Consider the following 22,533-nt stretch of genomic DNA (forward strand, 5'->3'; position numbering starts at 1 on the left):
ACACCTCTCAATAGTAGACTGGCATTTAATAGAGGGATATGGAGAAGAACAGGATGCTGAGATGAAGTCACACACACACATAGCCAAGAAGAATGGACAGCTGAATTAAAAAAAAAATCAACAATTTCCAGAATTTAAAATCCTGAATCATGACAGGACACTAGTGGAATTCAGGTGTTTCTGGTACATGGACTGCTCTCACCCAATGTGAGGTCAAACTATTGACCTTGTGTACAACCTACTTCACAAATGAGTCTGTCAGATACGCTAAGCCTATAGGCTGAAGATGATGCCCCAACACTGAGGAGAAACTTCAGGTGACTGTTCAGGCAGCTGGCTGTTTCTGTCAACTCACATTTTTTTTTTTTGGAGTCTGCTTGCATGCACTTCCTGTTTTTATTTTTTATTAGGTAATATTATTTCCTTCTTGGGTCTCTCTGAGGGAGTTGAAGATTAGTTAGTTATAGTTGAAGATTAATTAGGATAGAAAGTGAATTAGGTACATTTTGGACTTACCAAAATAGGATAGGTAATGGAATTATTTTCTCTGAATTTGCCAATGGACTAGACATTGTTTAGGTATTTATTACTTGTATATATTGTATATAGTTATTGTACTTTTGTATATAGTTTTTCTTATGTTAGTTATAACCTTTTTCCTTTTTTCTTTTTATTAAAATAGAAAGGGAAAATATGGTGATATTTTATTTGTACTAAAATGTGATTTGTATGTTAATAAATAAAGTTGCCCTGGGGGTCAGAGCTATTAGCAAACCATAGCAGAAACTGGGTGGTGGTTGTGCATGCCTTTAATCCCAGCACTTGGGAGGCAGAGCTAAGCAGATCTCTGTGTGTTCAAAGATACAGCCAGCATGGAGACACACACCTTTAATCTCAATACCAACCATAGAAGACCTAGAGGTCTGTACAGACAGGCAGTGACTAGGAGGTCATGTAGTTGGGTTTACAACTAATGAGAAGGCAGAACAGAAACACCATAAAAAGACAGACACACAGGAAGTAGGTCTGTTTCAGAGAGGTAGGGCAACAGTGACAGTGAAGGGTAAGGTTTTTAGCTCTTAGCTATTGCTCTGACCTCTTGGCTTTCATCTCTGTATTGGCTCTGTGTTTCTTATTTAATAAGATGGTTGGTTACATCTACAAATGGCGCCCAATGTGTTGCCAAGGGTTTCCACCTAAAATTTGAGGAAAAAGATTCTAATACAGAGCTAAAAACAGTTCCCAGTTGTTTCTCTCAAGTTAGTGGCAGCCTGCATGTTTGAGCCACTATGGAGGGTTCCTGGAGTGAGTGCTAGACCTGCAGTATGGCGGGAATGAGGCCTCTGTAAGTGGCACATTAAGCTGTGTAGTAGTTTTAGCCTTTGCTAGTACAAAACAAAAAAAAAGAGGTTTCTGAGCTACACCCTGCTTTGATAGAAGCATAGACTATTTCTTCAAGTTGATGGCTCCCAGAGCTGGTGGAAAACATACCACCACCATGTTGGGAAGCTGAAGTGGGCAGAGCCAGCAGCCACAGCACTGTTTCAGTCTTAGAATGCTGCAGTTTAAAGCAATAGGTTCAAGGTAATACCAAAAAAAGACACGTAAAGATGGCTACCCCACAGAGAATCTGGATTGTATTCTCTTTGATATTCATAACTGAAGAAAAACATTTGATTGTAAATGCTAAACATACCTTGACTTCAAAATTTGGATCTAAGTATATGTTGCTTTGGAAAGGAGGCTCTACTTTTGTTTCTACAGAAAGCCAGAGGCTATGGATTTGTTCCAGATTAAGATACATCAGGTTTAACCAGCCAAGACCCCCTGAAAGGTCTCTGATGACACCAAGGCCCAGATGATCCAACATTCAGAACCATTTCAAAGCAATTGGCTCAGACGATATACCCTCATGGACTACTCCATAATCCTAAAATTTTCTTTGTGTCCCCATAAGATACAGCACCCCCAAATTCCCAAATATACCAAGCTGGCTTTGGAAATGTGTAAAAGTTAAAACCTTCCTCTTTAAAAAGAAAGAAAGAAAGAAAGAAAGAAAGAAAGACAGAAAGAGAGAAAGAAAGAAAGAAAGAAAGAAAGAAAGAGAGAGAGAGAGAGAGAAAGAGAGAGAGAGAGAGAGAGAGAGAGAGAGAGAGAGAGAGAGAGAAAGAAAGAAAGAAAGAAAGAAAGAAAGAAAGAAAGAAAGAAAGAAAGAAAGAAAGAAAGAGAGAAAGAAAGAAAAGAAAAGGGGAAGTGCTGTGGGATGGTCTGTATGTCAAATTGCTCTGATTGGTCAATAAATAAAACACTGATTGGCCAGTGGCCAGGCAAGAAGTATAGGCAGGACTAACAGAGAGGAGAATTGAGAGAATAGGAAGGCGGGAGGAGACACTGCCAGCCCCCGCCATGACAAGCAGCATGTAAAGACACTGGTAAGCCACGAGCCACGTGGCAAGGTGTAGATTTATAGAAATGGGTTAATTTAAGATATAAGAACAGTTAGCAAGAAGTCTGCCATGGCCATACAGTTTGTAAATAATATAAGCATCTGTGTGCTTATTTTATAAGTGGGCTGTCGCACTTCTAGGGATTGGTGGGACCTGGAGAGAAGCTCTCTAGCTACAGGGATATAGTTCTGACTCTTCTACCATCTGCACTTTCTTCTGGGACATTAGTACTCAGCCCTTTTAGATCAGTATCTCCAAGTGTATTTGTGTGTGTGAGTCTTAAAGTAATAATCCTCATAGAGTATTTTGACTGTAGAAAATGCAATAGGGAATATGTATTTATATTAATTACATTGCCATATAAAACTGCTATTACTATTTTGCTGTTTTTTTTCCAATTTCTTTTCTATTTATGTTTGCATTTGTTGGTACACATGTGTATAGTGCCTAGTATATAGAAGGTGTTTTATAAATATGTGATTAGATGAGTAATACACACATGCACACATATATACCTTATATGTTTATTTTTCTGCTTCATTTTTAATTGTCAGTCACCTTTATTTATTAGGGTACAAATATAATTTTTTTACATATATGTGTGTGCTCATCTGAATGCATGTGCATATGGGTGTCTCTGTGTGTGGAGGCTAGAGGTCAAGTTTGATTATCTTTCTCAATTGCCCGGTATCTTCTCTTTTGAGACAGGGACTTTTACTGAACCCAAAGACCACTGTTTGGCTAGATATGTTCTCTAGCAAGCCTCAGGAATCTGACTTTCTCTGCCTCCTGGCCAGTGGGTCTATAGGGACTTTTTAAAGGGATGCTAGGAGTCAAACTCAGGTCTGCATACTTGTAAGACAAGCGTTTTTTGACTGAGTGTTCTCCCTGGCCTAAATGGGGTATTTTGATGTCTGGTGATATTGTGGAAAGACTAAAGGAAGATAATTAGCATATCTATCACCTTACCTAGTTATCATTTTTTAAAGGTGAGAACACAGGGAATTTCTCTGTGTGTGTGTGTGTGTGTGTGTGTTTTTAGCAGGTTTGAAGTATACAACTTATTAACTGTCACCATGTTATTTGATAACTCCTAAAACTCATTCCTTCTATGTAACTGAAACTGTACCCTTTCTCCATTCCCTGTTCTCCAGCTCTGGTTACCATCTTTATGCTCTTTCATTCTGATGCTGATTTTGTTTAGACTCCTCACATAAGTGAGATCATACCATATTTGCCTTTTCATGCTCACCTTATTTTATATCTCCCATAGCAAAAATATGAATATGAAAGATCACATATACCCTTACTCTCTTTAAGTTTCTTAATGACACATTTAATTATCAAATGATTTCACTAAATTAAACACAGGATTTGATCATCTCTGAATCATATCTCTCTCTCTATATATATATCTATATATATCACGTGTATGTGTGTATGCAATTTAACCTTCCCATGTTAATTCCCTTTTATGTCTTTGTCTTTCTGTTGTTGTACACTTTTACCTTCAACTTTTATTAGTGCAGAGCTACTTTCTTGGTTAATTCTAGAGGAGACTTTGCGGAGGCACCTGTGGTAATTTTAAAGCCATTATTTTTTTCTAATTTTCAATATTTAAAAATAGTATTTTTTTTATTTCAACAACTAAATATCAATCTGCAAAATTGGGAAAGCAGAAAAATCAAAGCAGGAGAAAGATTGGAAAGCAAATTATTTATGTTCCTTGTACCAAAAGATGACTTCATATGAAATATGACTTCCATAGTTTTCATCTCACCTTTTTTTTTCTTCAAGACAGGGTTTCTCTGTGTAGCTTTGTGCCTTTCCTGGAACTCACTCTGTAGCCCAGGCTGGCCTTGAACTCACAGAGATCCACCTGGCTCTGCCTCCTGAGTGCTGGGATTAAAGGTGTGCGCCACCACCGCCCGGCTCATCTCACTTTTAATCTACCACATATTTATCAAAAAAGGAGTTTTGTTTTCTAAACTTTCTCCACTTCCTTAGTGTATTGTTTGCGTGACCTCTGCATACCATATGTGGTATGTCTATATAAAACATTGAATTAACTCCTTGATGGACATTTAATTTATTTCTAGTGTTTCATTGCTTTGTGGACTACCAACAGAAGTCCTGTGTCTTGTCTGCTGGGTAGTCTACTGTGAGTCCATTAAGACAAGCTCCTAGAAGAATGGCCACGTCAAGTAGAAGCCCATCATGACTGTTGGCAAGTAGGGCCACATTTGCCATGCTGCCTCTGAGGCTTATGCCAACTGACACCCACCAAAGGCATCGTGGAGGTGAAAGGGGAGGATTCAAAGGCTTCAGGCCATTGACTTGGAAGTCAACCGCATCCCTTTGCTGTCTCTGCTGGCGTCTTTGAGATGCCAACTGCAAGTTACAGGAGGCACCTATTTGAGGTGCGTTCATGAGCTTGACTCCTGACACAGAAAGCTTAGTGTGGAGCCATGGATGAGGGAAGGCTCCCAGCTGTGTACAGGAAATAAGGGGCAATGTCCTGACTAGTGGCTCTTCAGATCACCAAATTAAGCAGCCTGCTGTTTGAGTTTACCTTCAGTTGTGTTTTATCCTGTTTTTGTTCCATCAAGAATTGCTTCAGGAAAAGTGTTGTATTTTCTCTTCTAGAACCTTCTGTGACTGCAGGGGAAACCTGGTCCTGGGAGCAGTACTTAAAAGAGTCAAGTGCTGTGGCCGCACCAGTTGAGCTGTTTTCCAAGGTCAGCCTTAACATTTCTCACTGGGATTTAATTAGGAAATTTCCCTGACATGAAAACATTTGCTTCGACACCTTGCCAATTAGTTAACTCATGGGCAGGCCTAGGAAATGACCTGGCAAAGCTAATCCAAACTTTAGTGTTTCAGAGTATACACTGGAGCTGGGTTTGAATTTAGCACTGCCACCTACCATCTCTGTGAGCCCTGGGCAAGTCATTCAGCTGTTCTGTGCCTCAGTTTCCCCACTTGTATAGTAGGAAAGATACCTGTCTCCTTGGATTTTTGAGAGACTAGATAAGTTGAACACATAAGGTACACAGAAGGCAATCTGCCCCTTAATTAATCACCTTCTTCCTATTAGCTGATATCATTTGTATATGTCCACTCAAGGGTTAAGATACACAGATCTATTTTTGCTTGTTGACTGACAGTAATACATGAAGTGAGATGTTAAAAAAGATAGTGGGAGCCCCAGATCACACCATTCCAACTAGGAAGATTGGCTGAGCAGCCAGGACAGACTTGTTTAATTGAGTGCTTGGGCACCAGAGCCTGTGGTTGTATACAGGGACTCTTCTGTATTCAAAATTTACATCATTATATTGTATTTTAACCTTTAGTGAGAGGTGAACCTTGTGCTTGTGCTTGCTACACATCTCATGACACCTGCTGTGGTACCCTCAGATTCTGTTTCTGGTGAAATGACCAGTATTAATCATTGTGGACGTAGTGAGAGATAGGGAGAAAAAGACCATAAAGGGATCTGAAAGCATCTAGAACAGAGGCTTTACCTGCTCCTGCATATCACATAGAAAGGGCTGAAGTGCTGATCTTCTTGAGGGCTGCTGAACCAGAATCTCAGGGCATGGGGTGAGAAGCCTCCATTCTGTGGGGCTCTGAGGTCTGCCTCCTTGGGAGCAGTGAGGCTGTGTAGGTTCTGCTTAGTGCTTGGGTCCCCACCACCCTTCTTTGCTGTTTATCCCATCCACACCATGTCAGTCCATAGCACAAATGCTAGGCAGGTGCGTCTCTTTCTCTTGCATCTCTTAGTGTTTTCTGTGTTGAGTGTGCATGCATGACCTCTTAATGTTAATTGACTTACAAGAAGACCTTTCTTTCTTCGGAGTTCCAGAAGGTCTTGGAGAAGGTGGCTTGGACCCAAACAGGTCCAGTGTCTCTCGCAGGCCTTTTTCTCTCTGCCTGTGCCCATCCCATATTCTGGATGTAGGATCATTGCAGGTCCATAGAGTGACCCAGCAGGGGGTAGAGAACCCAGGGCAGAAGAACCTGATCTGCATCCAGGAGGTGACATTTACCTAAGGACACAGCTGGTGACTCTGAGCCTACATTTGATGGCATTGCTATCCAGAGTCTCCAGGTAACCCGGAGCAAAGATGGAGGGATAATGATGGAAATAGAACGTACACATGGACAAACTGCCTATAGAGAACATTGTGGCTCACGTGTGTGCTGTACCCTCAGGTCTGGGTCCTAGCACTAGGTTTAAGACACAAGAAATTTGAGCATTGGCGTACAGTGAAGGCATTTGCAAAGCAAGGTGAGTTTAGGCTGGAGGCAGGCAAGTGTCAGATTTACTATTCCTCTGTTGTGTTCCTTCAGCCCAGACACAGAGCATATTAGTGTCATTAGTTTATCCTGGACAGTTCTTTAAGGTCCGTCAGCCATTGCAGAAACGCTTGGAGAGTGAAGCTTTCTCCTCTAGATTTCCCTTCTTGGTTTGGTGTTAAAAAAAAAAAAAAGACACCCAGGGGAAATGGGAGACTTCTACTGAAGCAAATCAGGGCATCTGTGTTGGGAACCAAATTCTTAGGCTGTTGGGCATGAAGTGAAGCGTGTGTCCCTCCATTTTTAGAGAGAGGAAGAAGTGTTAGTGGAAAGCTCTTAGTGAGGGTAGGATGGTGAGGTGTCCCTGTGGAGGGAGATGTGTGAAAAGTGAGTGAAACTGGGTGGTCAGCACAGGATGCTCACCCATGGTCCTTTGGCTAATGAGATGACTGTGAGATATGATTGAACTTTGACATTTGTCAACTTTGAAGATACAGAAAACATTAGTGATAGCCTACAGAGCCATTGACATGCTGACTCCCTTTATCTTACCTCTGATCTGACAGGAAGCTGCTCATGTCTTAAGGCTCTGAGTGTGCCAGAGGACATATAGAGAGCATGAGGCACCAAGAGTCAATGCCATTTCTCGGAATCTTGTTGCTCATTTGGGAAAGAAGACATTACCTAAAATACGTTATTATGCATTTATATATGTATGAACTTATTTATGTGTGTGCAAAACAGTAATAATTAAGGAAAATGAGGCCACGATTATGAGAGAGGGAGAGAGGGAGAGAGAGAGAGGGGGAGGTTGGAGATGATAGAAGAATAGGGGAGATGATGATGTTTTGGATCGTATTTAAAAATCATCAAAGACTTGGATGAGAGGGAAAAGAAAAAGGAAAAAAAAACCCACAATGGTGAGGCAGATCATTACTCATGGGCCGCACAAGTGATGACATTAGGAGACATTTTGTGTTATTTATGGGTTTGTCTGACTCTGAGTGAGGAAAGAAAGAAGCGACTGTGTTTGCCTTGATCTCTTAGCAACTGAAGATGTCTGTGCTCAAGATCTGGTGTGACTCCAGTTTGACACTTGCATTTTAAGATGAATAAACATGCTTGTGATTGAAAATTTCAGTGCCGTCAAAAAGACAGAAGGTTGTGTCAGCCTTCCAAGAGGGAGCTGAACTCAATTTTATATTGACACCCTTGATTGTTAGTGTTCCTTTTGGTGTGCAAATATTATAATAATGTTGTTCACGCCAGCCACTGTGAATGAAGTTCTTTGGCCTCTTAGTGTTAAAAATAGAACAAAGTTGTTTGTGTTTCTTGACTGGATTACTATTCTAAAGGCATTAAAGTAGTGGTTCACTGCTAATCTTTCTAAACTAACATTCAAGTTTTAGAAGCTATACCAAAGCTACATGCAAACTTACACACACACACACACACACACACACACACACACACACACACACACACACACACAAACACAATTAAACCCTGAAAATCAGAGACATATTCAACTAAGAGAATGAAATGATAACACTTTAAGGAAAGTGTGCCTATTTTATTTACACTCACATTTCTGAAACTCTACCTGTCTCTTTTAAGTTTCCTTTAGTACCAGACAAAGCCAATTGTTTCATAGTTTATAGTTAATTTCACCATCTGAGGCAAGACATAAACAAGAATATAAATAAAACAATATAAATACCTGATGTTTACAGCAGATTTAAAGACAGTTTCTCCTTATTACCTGTGTGATGTCTATCTTGATTTAATTTGGGAATTGAAATATTGTTTTTCTTTCCTTTTGCTGAGGTTGGTATTGCAAGTATTTCTTCCTGTCTTTCCTGTCACCACCCTTACTAGTGCATACATACATCTACCGCAGATATTATTTTAATATCTTTGTGTGCTGCCTCCACTCCTCATGTCCACTCACCTCCTCCTCCACTCCTCATGTCCACTCCCCTCCTCCTCCCCTCCTCATGTCCACTCACCTCCTCCTCCACTCCTCATGTCCACTCACCTCCTCCTCCACTCCTCATGTCCACTCACCTCCTCCTCCACTCCTCATGTCCACTCCCCTCCTCCTCCCCTCCTCATGTCCACTCACCTCCTCCTCCACTCCTCATGTCCACTCACCTCCTCCACTCCTCATGTCCACTCACTTCCTCCTCTCCTCATGTCCACTCACCTCCTCCTCCCCTCCTCATGTCCACTCACCTCCTCCTCCACTCCTCATGTCCACTCACCTCCTCCTCCATTCCTCATGTACACTCACCTCCTCCTCCACTCCTCATGTCCACTCACCTCCTCCACTCCTCATGTCCACTCACCTCCTCCTCCCCTCCTCATGTCCACTCACCTCCTCCTCCACTCCTCATGTCCACTCCCCTCCTCCTCCACTCCTCATGTCCACTCCCCTCCTCCTCCCCTCCTCATGTCCACTCACCTCCTCCTCCACTCCTCATGTCCACTCCCCTCCTCCTCCACTCCTCATGTCCACTCACCTCCTCCTCCCCTCCTCATGTCCACTCACCTCCTCCACTCCTCATGTCCACTCCCCTCCTCCTCCACTCCTCATGTACACTCACCTCCTCCTCCACTCCTCATGTCCACTCCCCTCCTCCTCCACTCCTCATGTCCACTCACCTCCTCCACTCCTCATGTCCACTCTCCTCCTCCACTCCTCATGTCCACTCCCCTCCTCCTCCACTCCTCATGTCCACTCACCTCCTCCTCCACTCCTCATGTCCACTCCCCTCCTCCTCCACTCCTCATGTCCACTCACCTCCTCCTCCCCTCCTCATGTCCACTCCCCTCCTCCATTCCTCATGTCCACTCACCTCCTCCACTCCTCATGTCCACTCTCCTCCTCCACTCCTCATGTCCACTCCCCTCCTCCTCCCCTCCTCATGTCCACTCACCTCCTCCTCCACTCCTCATGTCCACTCACCTCCTCCACTCCTCATGTCCACTCCCCTCCTCCTCCACTCCTCATGTCCACTCCCCTCCTCCTCCCCTCCTCATGTCCACTCCCCTCCTCCTCCACTCCTCATGTCCACTCCCCTCCTCCTCCACTCCTCATGTCCACTCAGCTCCTCCTCCACTCCTCATGTCCACTCACTTCCTCCTCCATTTCTCATGTCCACTCACCTTCTCCTCCTCCACTCCTCATGTCCACTCAGCTCCTCCTCCCCTCCTCATGTCCACCCACAGCCTCCATTTCTCATATTTGCATCTGTATGGAGCTGAATCTCTCACAATTGGACACAGCTTCCTTTGGGTATGTCAGGCTGCTCTCACGACCACCTGTTCAGTCTTTATCCAAGTTTGTACTGTTTCACCTAGAAAGTCTCTGTCCTGACAGCCTGCTCACTTTGGTTTCTCCTCATATAGTTGCTGAGAGCCAGCCATGCCCAGCTCACTCAGGTGGCAGTGATGACTTGGGGATGGCATCTTCATGATTCTGTAGATGTAGCTGTGAGACAAGTTACCAGCACCTTCTGTCTGCCCTCCCCCGGGACAGTAACCCATATACTGCCCGTTTGTGGGGTACACCTGGCCCTGAACAGCAAGTCTTACTGTACTCCACATTCCTGTCACTAGCTTAAAGGCCAACTCTTTCTTCTATCCCTCTTACCAGCCCGTGTTGGGTTGCTAGGAAAACAGGCAAAATAAAGAATTAGGCATCCAGCAAGGAAGGTACACTTCTGTGTTGAAAAAAAAAATGGCATTTCAAAAAAACCCAAAACTTATTAGAAAAGTTAAAAATCTCTTGGACTTCCTTGCATATTCTTATAGTTTAGCAATAGAGGTTAATCTTGATTCCATGTAGCTAAGATGCAGTATTAGGTCCTCATTGCTGTATGACAGATTACCACATATTCAGTGGTCTGAAAGTGCACAGGCTGATTATCTGACAGTTCTGAAGGTCAGCAGTCTGAAATGGGTCTGGAAGGTTTTTCTTACTCTGGAACTCTGGGGGAGAGTGTCTTCCTGCCTTGGTTGCTGGCTGACTACCCACACCAGTTGACTCGTAAGTCTAACCTCTGTTTTCAGTGTCATGTTTCCTCTGGTGCTCCTGTTTCCCTCTGATAAGGAACCTTTGATGATGCTGGCTCACCCCAATAAGCCAGGATAATCTTTCCATCTCAGGATGCTGCAGGTAATCACATCCACCTGATTCTGTCAGCCATGCATGATGACATACTTAGCTTCTCGGATCAGCACTTGCTCATTACTTTGGGGCATCATCCTGCCTGCTGCAGATGCCGTCCTCTTTAGCACTGTTTCTAGGCTGTCCTCTCCCGGGCCCGAATGTCTGCTCATGAGGTGGGCCTGACCTTTCTAACCCAACAAATGATACAACTTCCTCAGTAGCTCATGATTCTCTTCTCTTTATGGCCAGATGGTATTATAGCTGCTTTTCCCTGGTACCCCTCACCAGGCCATCACCTCCCTCCTTCAGGAGTGTGAATAGTCTTGGTGTTCTCTAGCTTCCTGGCACTCCCTTTCTGTTGCATACCAAGGAGGAGTCTTTTTGCAGTTTATGCTGTGTTATTTCCACTGTTTCTCTGCTTGCTTCATGAGAGAAGCATGTGAGTCCGCTGCTGGTACGGCCTTTCCTGTGTCTCTGTGCACTGCTAATATGTTTACACTTCTCTCCTCACTCAGCCACGTTCCCAACCTATGATGTTCTTCCCAGCTTCCTTGAATGGTAAATCTTTCCACGGGACCACTAATTCCTTTTCAGCTCCAGCCATCTCCCCCATGCTCTTGTTCTGTAAGCCCCAGGTGAGCTCCCATTGCAGAGGTGAGCCAGGGTCTCGTTACCTGATAGGTCCATGCAGTTTGCTTTCACAGGTTCACAAAGCACTAGTTTTTCTTGGAAGACCAATTGTTCCTCCACTTTCTCCATGGGGCTTCCCATTTGTCCCGACCAGTTTCAGCATCCTAGGTTTCTCAAGTTACCCCCTCTCTTAACTAGGGTCCTCAGCCCCCTTGTTAGTTTATTATCATCTCCCATACGTGCTGTACAGCCCTTCCCTGGAGGCACATGTCCACTTCAGGTGTCACACATGCTCCCTACCACCTCCCTAGGTACATGAAGCACTCACCCTCCATATGTCCCGTACAAACCATAGTTAGCTCCGCCTCCTTTGGATGAGCTGCCTTGCCAGGCTCAGTGTCCTAGTGAATGGCCATCTTCTAGGGTCCTGGGTGGCTAGCTTGATCATGGTGGAGATTGATCGGCTGTGCATGTCTGTCCATGAAGTCCGCTCAAGGTCTGACCTGTAGCTTCTCTTGGGGATCACTTCCACTTCCTTAATTTAAGAGTGAGCCCTTTGTCTTTTTGTACACACATCTTGAGCTGAAGGTATTGGTCTGTCTCTATGAACTATGGCCCTTATTGCACTATATCTGTAGCCTTAGCAGCATGTACTGTTACATGTCATTTTTGTATTAGCACATTTGGCTACCTGTCTTTCCTCTGGTATGTGTGTGTGTGTGCCTGTGTGTGCTGTTGCCTGTGTCTGCAGTTGCCTGTGTGTGTGTGTGTGTGTGTGTGCGCGCGCGCGCGCGCGCGCGCGCGCATGTGTGCGTGTGTGCGTGTGTGCGTGTGTGCATGTGTGCGTGTGTGCGTGTGTGCACGTGTGCGTGCATGTGTGCGTGCGTGTGTGTGTGTATGTGTGTGTGTGTGTGTGTGTGTGTGTGTATGCCATTGGGCGTCTTCCTCAGTCACTGCCCACAAATTATTTAATGAAGACTTTCCCTGAATCTGGAGTTCATCTATTTAATTTGGGCTGCCAGCAAGCCCCAGACATCCACTTGTTAACTCTGTCCCAGCTCTGGAATTACGGGCTTGTGCTACTTTACCAACTGAGCCAACTCCAGAGGCCTGATTTTGAAGCCATTGGTAAGTTTTGCTGAGCATCTTCTCCCTCATGATGGGGTTGTAAAGTCCTTGGAGACAAACTGAGTTTCATTTCCTTCCTCCTCCTCTTCCTTCCCCTTCCTTCCTCCTCCTCTTTCTCCCCCTCCCTTCCTCCCTTTCTTCCCCCTCTCTCTCTTCTTTCCTTTTATTTTCTTCTTCTTTTTCCCCTCCAGGGGAGCTACTTTAGCAAGCCCCTCTAGCTTCTCTTCTGCCACTTTATGAAGAAAGCACGTGACTCACCTCTCTGACCTCCCACATTTAGCTGTAAATGCCAAAGTTCACCTAATTCAGGGATAATCTTGTGAGGCTTTTGACCAGGCTTCACTTGGATCAGGGCAAGAATTTTTCCAGTCTTTCTTTTAGCCCCAAGTCCCTGGATCTTCTCAGAACACCTCTTAGTGTTCCGTGTCTCTGTGCGTTGACCCTGCTTCATTCACACTGTCAGCCTGGACCCATCATCTCCCACTTGTCAGGCCTCACTCTGTTTGGCCACAGTCTCTTTCCTGGCTGGTCTGTCCCTTGAGGATGCTCTGCTCCTCATCTCTGATCTACATTTGGACAGATGCTCTGCTCCTTGTCTCTGATCTATGTTTGGACAGAGTGTCCAACATTGACCCTTCCCTCCCCACTGCACCCAGCACCTCACTGCTGGCAGCTGGACACTCCTCTCCGGGATCTCCCCCAATCCCCAGACCCTGTCTTTACCCTTGGCTACATGTGGAATTTCTTTGTGCTAAGATCAGAGCCTCTTCCTCCCCCCTTAATGCCTTTCTTTATAAACAAGGCAGAAACTCCTAACGTTTCCCTCTCTCCTTCCCACTCTGACATCTCCACCCTCTATGCCACTGTCTCCATTTTCCTGTCATGCTGTGAGGCTATTGAAATTTGTTACGATGTAGCATGATTTTGGAAATAAATACTCTAAGCCTTGTTAATGACATTCTTCTCTAGGTAATGGGTGGGTTATGTTCATTTGGGACTCCCTGGGGACAGAGACATCTCTGGCTCATCCTTCTGTTGGCTCACACTCCTCCTTTTTCAGTCTTCCCACCTGAATGAATAAGGAATGACTAGAGCAGAATGGAGAGCCCCATTTTTCTAAATATATCTGTTCATGAAATGGTACCTAAGAAAGTGTGTGTGTGTGTGTGTGTGTTCTTTTTTTTGAAATAAAGTCTGAGTATGTATTTAACTGTAGAAGTCTGAGTTTAACATTTAGTTCTGTAGGTATAGAAAGATATCTATGTCAAAGTGTCTAAAACTACCCCAGACAAATATAACTTTCCGATCTAAAACAATTCATTGTGATGTCAAGCTTTTGTGTTGTGAATACACTTGCCGAGGATTTGGTAACACCACCCGACCATTAATGTAGATCCCTCTTAGAAGCCATGTTAAATATTATGAGCTGCACGGTGACTGTGCATCGTTCCCTTAGCAGTTATACGAACTGGTTAGAATGGTCTGTGTTATACGAACTGGTGAGAGCCACTGTGTTATGTGAACTGTGAGAACTGTCTGCATTATATGAACTGTGAAAACGGCCTCTGTTACACGAACTGGTGAGAACTACAGTGTTACAAGGTGCTTTGAAAACATTTTCATCCCTGCCCATCTTTCTGTTTGGCCTCCAGCATTTGCTCCTTTGCTTGCTTTGTGGTTCTGTTCTCTCTGTTTTTTTCTTGACCCTACTTTGATGATGAATTTATTGATGTTTAGTAGTTTTCCTTCAAGAAAAGAATCGATAAATGCATTGTATTCAGGTGTTTCACTGATACTTGACTCAAGTGGAGCACATTTGAAAATAGAGTGCTGCTCTATGATGTGAAGTCTTTAGCAGATTAATAGCAAAGGATCTAAACCTCAGAAAGATCCTTCACTGGTATCAATTTCTCATAATTCCACAGCCTTTACTTTTGATGCAAAATTGAAGAGATGCCCTGAGCTCATGGCTCGGTTACTTTTCAATACCTATAATTCCATTCTCTGAAATTGTAAGAGTCAAGGAACCAAGGCTGCTGTGGAATAGATGATGTGAGGCTAGAACCAGACAGCCAAACTGGCCCACACTTCTGTTCCTAGAAGGGGCTCAAAGCTCCTGAGACAGTGGCTTTTCTGAATTGCCAGCTGGAAGCCAGGTGTCAAGCCCAGAGCTTTTCAGAAGAAAGGAAATTTAAAGAAAGAATACAGTGGCATCTGGGAACAAGGAAAGACAGACTCTCCCCCTGTAGCTGAAGGAAATTTTTTTATGGGCAGTATCCTTGTCCATGTGTCCCCTTCCTCTGCCCTGCCCCCAGTTAAGTCACCTTAGGGAGGCTGTGTGGATTTATTGTTTTAGACACTAGGCCAGAAGGTGCTTGCAATCCATTTGAGGAACAACGATTACCCATCACAAAGTTATTGAGAATATTCTCTGGGCGCAGGCCTTGCTATGTGCTGCTGGCTTCCTTTACTTTGTTGGGCTCAGCTTGCCTGGAGCCAGCTGTATGTGAACTGTTCTGAAGTGTTTATTGTTCATTTGTTTCTGAGACTATAGCTCGCCTAGTAGTTGGGGTGCATATTTAGTTGTTGGTTGTACACCCAGATTTCTGTGGAAATGAGCATTCTGCACCTGAGATTTCAACAGAACAAACCCTCAAAAATTCAGTCAGAATTGCATTAACTTATTAAATTACACTTTTGTTGGTTCCTGAATCCCATGTTCTCTACTAGGGACCATCTCCGGGTATAATCTTGGCAGCAGCTTGGGATTCTGAGTTCAGAATTTATCTTTGAAAGGTGTTCAACATAACAGAGAAGAGCCTCTGAAATGAAAGCTCGAGGACATGCGATCAGCCATCTTAACTGAGGCTCGGAAGCCAGCTGTTTTGTTACACAAGTCATCATGTTTCACTCTTTGAGCTGTCGATAGCAAAGAAGATGTCACTTTGCAAGCACAGAATTCAAAGCCTTTATTGCTGATTTGCCTGTGTGGCTACAATGACCACCTACTCTGAAGTCCTGGCTCCTTTTATCTCCCAAGTATGTTTTACAGTCCGTGGAGAGAGTAATGACAGATACTCTTGAAGGGCACTTGTGTGACTCTGTTCTGTATGTGTCTGTGTCTGTCATAGACCGTTTGGACATCTAATGAATGCTATTGGTAACATTTTTAGTGGAACATTTATAGTCATCTGAACATAAACATGTAATTGAACTTGGTGGATTCCTAGAGTCCCTAAAGACATCAAGAACGCTGTCACCAGGTCACCATCAGACCCAACTGTACAAGGTATAGTCTGAGCAAGACTAGAAAAAGTTGTTTTGTGCATGAGCATGTCCTATGTATTTATGTGTGTGCTTTGTATAGACTCATTTTCTTTGTGATAAAAACAGAAAAAGACAAAACCAAAAACCCAGAAGGATCTTAATGGGGGCATCTGTCTGTACCTGTAGGGCTAAATATAAACCCAGACGTTACCCAAAGCAAAACATATGCAAGCTTTTCAGGTTTTAATTAATATATAATAATATTAGAAAAATGAGGTTAAAAAAATACTCTTGAGTCGTTGGGTGAGGATGCTGAATTTTGGTACCCTGGACCAAGAGCCACTGTTAACTTAGGGAAAAAGCTTCCTGAAGAAAAGGTTGAAAGCATGGCTAACACATCCCAGTCTTCTAGGACCTTGCAGTTAGTGGACTTCTTCAATAACAATTGATTCTGAAGTACTCAGTAGAGCACTGAAGCTGTAGGGATGTTCAGCAGGGTGAGAACTGAAAAGTAGCTACACTGGTGTGTTTGTGAGCTGTTCAGAGTCTGTGAAAGCTTCAGGAAGCAATGCACATTGCAGAAAGTACAAATTATCACAATATGGAAAGTCTGTGCATCTTTCCCAGGCCTGAAGCCTCAGTGTCGGTTGGCACCTTACTGCTGGCCATTTCCTCGGCCAGCCACCAGTGGCCAGGCACTGCCCTCTCACCTCCTGAACAGAACGTGAACCTGCCTCCTTCCCTTGTTCCCATCCCTGCTCTGTGTTAATCAAGCTCCTCAGCTCTCTTGTCCACGGCATGGTAACTTTGTGAAATTCTAACATAATAATGTAGTGGACAGGTCAAGGTTTAAGTTGGGATCCAATGCGTTGTGCTGACAGGTGCTGTAAATGGAGCAATTAGAGAACCTCATTCTATCTGTATGTACTTTAGTCCTGGTGTTCTTCCCTGAAGTGAAAACATACAGTGTGCTTGTCTGCTCTATGCATGGTTTTTACTTCATGTTTTCCAAAGCTGTTAGGCCCCCTCTGCTCAGCCAGGTCTGTGCCTTGGCCTTTAGACAGCGGCATTGTATTCTACCATGCTGTGTTCATTTTCTGCTTATTTTTGCATATTTTGTGGTCAAGGAAGTCCATCCTGACTGCCCTTGCCAGATGTTTAGCTAGATGGCTTCAGAACACTTGTCTTTGTTGTACAATCTGCCACTGCATCATTAGGATATCCACACACACAAGTTCTCTTTCAAACTCTTCATGCACTTTTTCAAATGGTATTGGGGACCATTTGACAGCCATATAAAAAATACTCAGGTGCTCATTTTCTATATTTATGTAGCTAATCATAGTTTTAACTGTAGAATAAACCTTTAAAATGACGATGTCTTTAATCGGTGACAGTGATGATGGTCAGGATTGCTTTCAGCCCAGAGCAATGAGCTAGCACAGTAACTATTTGGCAGCATGCTGAGGACAGATACACTTGAGTCTTAGCCTTGGGCACCTCATTCATAAAATGTGCACAGGAACTCTACAGGGCCTTGATGTAATTTAGTGTGTAATTCTCATTATGTGCTTAGAGCCATGTGTGATGTGGAGTTAAGTGCTGTGTGAGTGTTTGTGCACAAAAGTGCCACTGTACAGTCTGATTAAGAATGTCTTAGCCACATGGTTGGTCTTATTCTCCTATTTGTGTTAATGAGAAAACAATATCTTAACCATCATGGGTGACAGCAAATGTTAACTATACCTCAGATAGTTCTGGGTGCTTTTGTGTGTTTGGAATAGACAGGAGCGTGATTTTTTCTTGTTCCATCAAATATTAAGTTGACCAACCTTTCACTTGAAAGACCTAGAAGAATGATTTTCTCTACTTTGGAGACTTCTATAAATGCATTCTGACCTTCTAGAAGTTGATTGGTTGGTTTTTTTGGTTTATCTTGGGGGGCTGTTTCTTTATATTTCTTTTTGCAGATTCCATACTAACTAATTGCATGCTTATTTTTGATCCCCACTGAGTAAAAAAAAAAAAAATCAAGTATTGATTGTAGTTAAGCTGTTTAAATAAGTCTGCCCCTTTGACTTCCCAGAATCTCATTTTTGACATTTGAAATGGCAGTGTTTCCCCCCCTCAAGATGCACTTTGAGGCAAATGAAGATGTGTCATATACTGCTGGCATAGAAACATTCTTGTAGGTTGCTGAACTCTTTGCAAGGGTCAAAAGTTGTGGGTCTTAAATATGAGTTCTGTTTAGTCACTGCTGTCTCTTGGATAAAGATTTGGACACCTGAGGACCAGTGTTTTACAAGGCATGTTAAGAATGTGTTCGTTAAACTGGGGGGAGAATGGGCTCAGAGGTTAAGAGCACTGACTGCTCTTCCAGAGGTCCTGAGTTCAATTCCCAGCAGCCACATGGTGGCTCACAACCATCTGTAATGAGATCTGGTGCCCTCTCCTGACCTGCAAGCATATATGTAGGCAGAACACTGTATACATAATAAACAAATAAATCTTAAAAAAAAAAACTGGGGTAGTGGTGGTGCATGCCTTTAATCCCAGTGCTTGGGAGCCAGAAGGAGGTGGATCTGTGTGAGTTCTAGGTCAGCCTGGTCTACAGAGTGAGTTCCAGGACAGCCAGGACTGTTACACAGAGAAACCCTGTCTCTAAAAACAAACCAAATAGATAAATAAATAAACAAATAAATAAATAAATAGAAGAATGATTACCTTAGAAAAAAGAATCTAATCTAATTGATTAGATACCTGATTTTATTCATCCAGAAATGAATTAAGATCATGAACAAAATATTAAGCAACGATTTCATTCAAGTTTAACTAGTCTCCTCGGTATAACCTCACCATGAATAGATCCTGTCAAGAGTGAAACTCTTGCCTCTCCTTGCCATGAGCTTGTAATAGTTCTGTAATTTCCTGATGTCGATGGTAGCCAACTTTCTCGTTCTTAAGAAATATATACTAAAGTGTTTTAAAGTGGCAGGCAGTGGGTCAGTCAGCTTACTGAAAGCCCAGGAAAAAGGAAAATCTTTGCAGTGCATTTGAAAAATTCCTGTAAGTTTGCTATTGTTTGCTGAAACATTTATTAACTTTATTGGTAGCAATAAAAACGTGTTCGTGTGTTAAAAAGTAAGAACATGAGGATGGCAGCTTCTGCCTGCTGATGAACTAAGGGTCTGTCTTTGGGTGTTCTCCTGGCATCCAGTACTGGGCACACCGCCTGTCTCCTGCAACACTCTGCAGCTAAGGCTTTGCTGATGGCCTTGGCTGCTCACCTTCCCCACTCTGTGCTGACTCACAGATAAGCATGATAAAGCAGTCTTTCTGTATGTGAAAAGTTACATGTCCCTTCACTCCTCCACTGATCATCCAGATCTGTGTGTGTGCACCCTGGAGACTTTACCTGTCCCCAAAACTGTGGTGGCACGCATGTGTCCCGCTGATAACTCTTGCATGTGGCACTGTGCAAAGGAACTTTGGCAACAGCGTTTCTGCCTTTTCTCCAGCCACAGCATCCCCCCACTAATGCTATGACTCACAACTCATTTTTGCAAGCTTTTAAAATAATAGCATATAATTTGTACCTGATTTTGCTGTGGGTATGGAACCTTGAATAATACTACTTCTCCATCATCAGTGGTAAAATGAATCAATTTCATAGTAGAAAATATTATTTTGTGAGTGTTCTGGTAAAAGAAAATGAGAAAACAAAATAACATCTGCAATCCAGGAGTCCAGGAGTCCCTGGAGCCGTCCTTGTCTGTAAGGCGGGCGCCATAGCTGGGAGCCAAGTTTTATGGTGCTTGTTTTGTGCCAAGTCTGCCCCCTCACCTGGAACAAACAGTTGGCAGGCTTCCAGAACTTGACTTCTTGGTTATGATCTGCTTCTGTGCTGGCTTCTAACCTTGAGGAAGTCCCCACCTCATGTCTCTAGGGTGGAGTTTATCTGTAGACGCTCTCTTCAGATGTGCAGACTGGAGGACTTTGTAGGACTTAGGGTACTACGTGCGGTGGGATTCTGTTTACCTAGAGTGTGATTCTGGATCACTGTCAACATCATGGAAGGTGCTCTTGTCAGCACGCTATCAGTTACGTTCAAGAAATGCAGGACATTCAGAGAGAGAGATTTAAAACTGTCACATCACAAATAAACCATTCCACAAGAGACAGGTTGAAGGCATGGCATTTTTTACTCTTGCCTTTCAGATGGTTAAAATAGAAAGTTTAGTTTGATTTGAATTCTCCCAGGACTGTCTTATCTTTTAGCCATATTATTTTGCTTGCAGCATCAGAGAAAGCTCCCCAGTTTGGCTCAAGAAACAATTCTGAAATACTGAGAGATGGGCCTGGACCCTCCGCCCTGCTGCCTGTGAGCCGTTGCCCAACTCCTGTATCTAATAATCATGAGTGACTAGACTAGACACTATCAGGAACTTTGTAACATCGGCTCCTCCCATACCCAGTCTTGCATATTTCACCCTTGTTGAGCTGGGGAAAGGGGTACATTTCTATAGTGTCTTCTTTTTAAAATATTTATTTTAGTTTATGGGTTAGTGTTGGCCTGTGTATATATGTGTGTGCCCCCTGCATGCCTGATGGCTTCAGAGGTCAGAAGAGGACATTGGATCCCCAGGAACTGGAGTTACAGAGAGTTATGAGCCAAGACAGAAGTGCTGGGAATCTAATCTGGGTCTTCTGCAAGAGTAAGTGTGCTCTTACTGCTGAGCCATCCTCTCAGTAGCTTCATTTTGAAATATTAATGCTCATCTCCCTGCTGTCTATCCTGCTCTTTTGGCTTTTTGCCAGCATTGTGTGTGTGTGTGTGTGTGTGTGTGTGTGTGTGTGTGTGTGTGTGTGTGCAGCAACTTTGAAGTGAGCTGTGAAATTTCAAAGCAGTGAACAGGAGGCAGGCACACAGAGCGTGTTCAACACAGTCTGCTGTAAACAGAGAATATGTGGAAAGAAGATAGGGAGAAGTAAACACACAAGACATTTATTTTTGTAGAAATAAGATGAACCTGACAAATCATTCATTTTTGTCACCCGTTTTGGATATCATTATCCTTTAAGGTTTTCTTGGAATCTTCCAAAATCATCTGTGAATGTAAGGTTCGAAAGATATTTTACCAGCCAATTCATGGAATTTTTAAATGATTTCATGTTGATATAAAAAGCTAGGCAACCAAATATAGCTTTAATGGGTGGTGGTGCCCACACACAGTGAAACACAATGCAGCTCTAAACAAGAATGTAAGCTGACTGACCCAGTAAGAGTCCTGGGAAACATTCAACAGGCAGGAAGCCGTGTGCACAAACTGTGTGAGTGTGCTGACTTTTGTGCAAGAGAAAAGATAAAAAGCACCCACATACCTCTGCAAGAACAAACTTGGGAAGGACGGAGACTATGCACACCACAGGGATGTTGGTTACTTCCAGGATGAGAGCTGCAGTGTAGTGGATGTTGGGAGAAACAGACACCTAAAAGCTTGGTTTAGGAAGGCTTTTTTTTTTTCACCTTTTGTAAAAATGGTAAAGCATTCAACTACTGAGGATGGAAAACAAATGGAATCAAAGAAGCTGCATGTTATGGGAAACAAACAAGGTGCAGTCTCCTTGCCCGGCCACACAGAGGTGGCCTGCAAACAATGGCACATTTTGTAGTTCTTTGGTGATATTATCAATAGTTCAGTTCTGCAACCCTAAGAGATCCACTGGAGGGTCTAGTTAAAGAGTGAAGGGGTGATGTCAGAGGGGAAAGGTCACAGGACAAAAGGGAAAAGAACAAGCCTTTGGGGTTGGTTAGAATTGCACGTATTTGTTTGAACTTGGAATTTACAAAGTATGTATACATGTGTGCAGGTGTTTATGTTTGTGTGTATATACACATTTTATGTGTAACCAAGCAGTGAAGAACCTGGGCAACACCAGGACTGGCCATCACCATGAACATTGCCATTGAGGGATGGACGGTCAAGGTGCACCTCTGGGTGTGGTATCCTGAGGACATCACTCCTGTAGTATTCTGGCAACTGAAGCCTATGGGACATCAGACAAATTCAAAATGATGAATATTCTAATTGAAGAGTCAGAGGAGAGGGCTGTGTTCTTGAAAATGTCACCAAGATAAAAGACAATGACATGTTAATGGAAACTGTTCCAGACCCGGGGAGACTAAGGAGACTTGTCAGCTTATAGTGACATCTGATTCTAGATAGATCCCATTTGCAGGGCATGGGTGGGGTGTTACAATGTAGAGTTAGGGGCCGGGGAGGTGGCTCAGTGGGTAAAGCACTTGCCTTGCAAGTCTGAGAACCTGAGTTCCACCCTCAGAACCCATGTCACAAAAGCCAGTGTGGTGATGTGCACTGTGTGGGAGGCAGAGACAGGTAGATTCTGGGACTCACTGGCCAGCCTCGCTTACTTGACGAGTTTCATGCCAATAAGAGACCATGCCTTGCAAAAATGCTTCTGAGCAGCAATACTGAACTTGTCATCTGAACTGCATACACATGCACGTGCATGTGCACACACTCACACATGTGTACACATGAGCACACACACAGGTACACACAC

General features: G+C 43.4%; 1 protein-coding gene across 3 annotated transcripts in view; it reads left to right on the top strand.

Annotated features, from left to right (window-relative positions):
• Positions 1–22,533, top strand: part of L3mbtl4 (L3MBTL histone methyl-lysine binding protein 4) — a 410,639-nt gene that overhangs the window by 95,299 nt on the left and 292,807 nt on the right. For 2 of the 3 annotated variants that reach the window (XM_076549829.1, XM_016008230.3), the window contains exon 4: positions 5,094–5,185. The exons of the other annotated variant lie outside the window; for it this stretch is intronic. In XM_076549829.1, coding sequence (XP_076405944.1) covers positions 5,094–5,185 — 92 coding nt within the window. The remainder of the gene's footprint in view (positions 1–5,093; positions 5,186–22,533) is intronic. 3 annotated transcript variants of the gene reach the window in all.

Source organism: Peromyscus maniculatus, chromosome 13 (genome assembly GCF_049852395.1).
Source record: "Peromyscus maniculatus bairdii isolate BWxNUB_F1_BW_parent chromosome 13, HU_Pman_BW_mat_3.1, whole genome shotgun sequence".
NCBI classification, from domain to species: domain Eukaryota; kingdom Metazoa; phylum Chordata; class Mammalia; order Rodentia; family Cricetidae; genus Peromyscus; species Peromyscus maniculatus.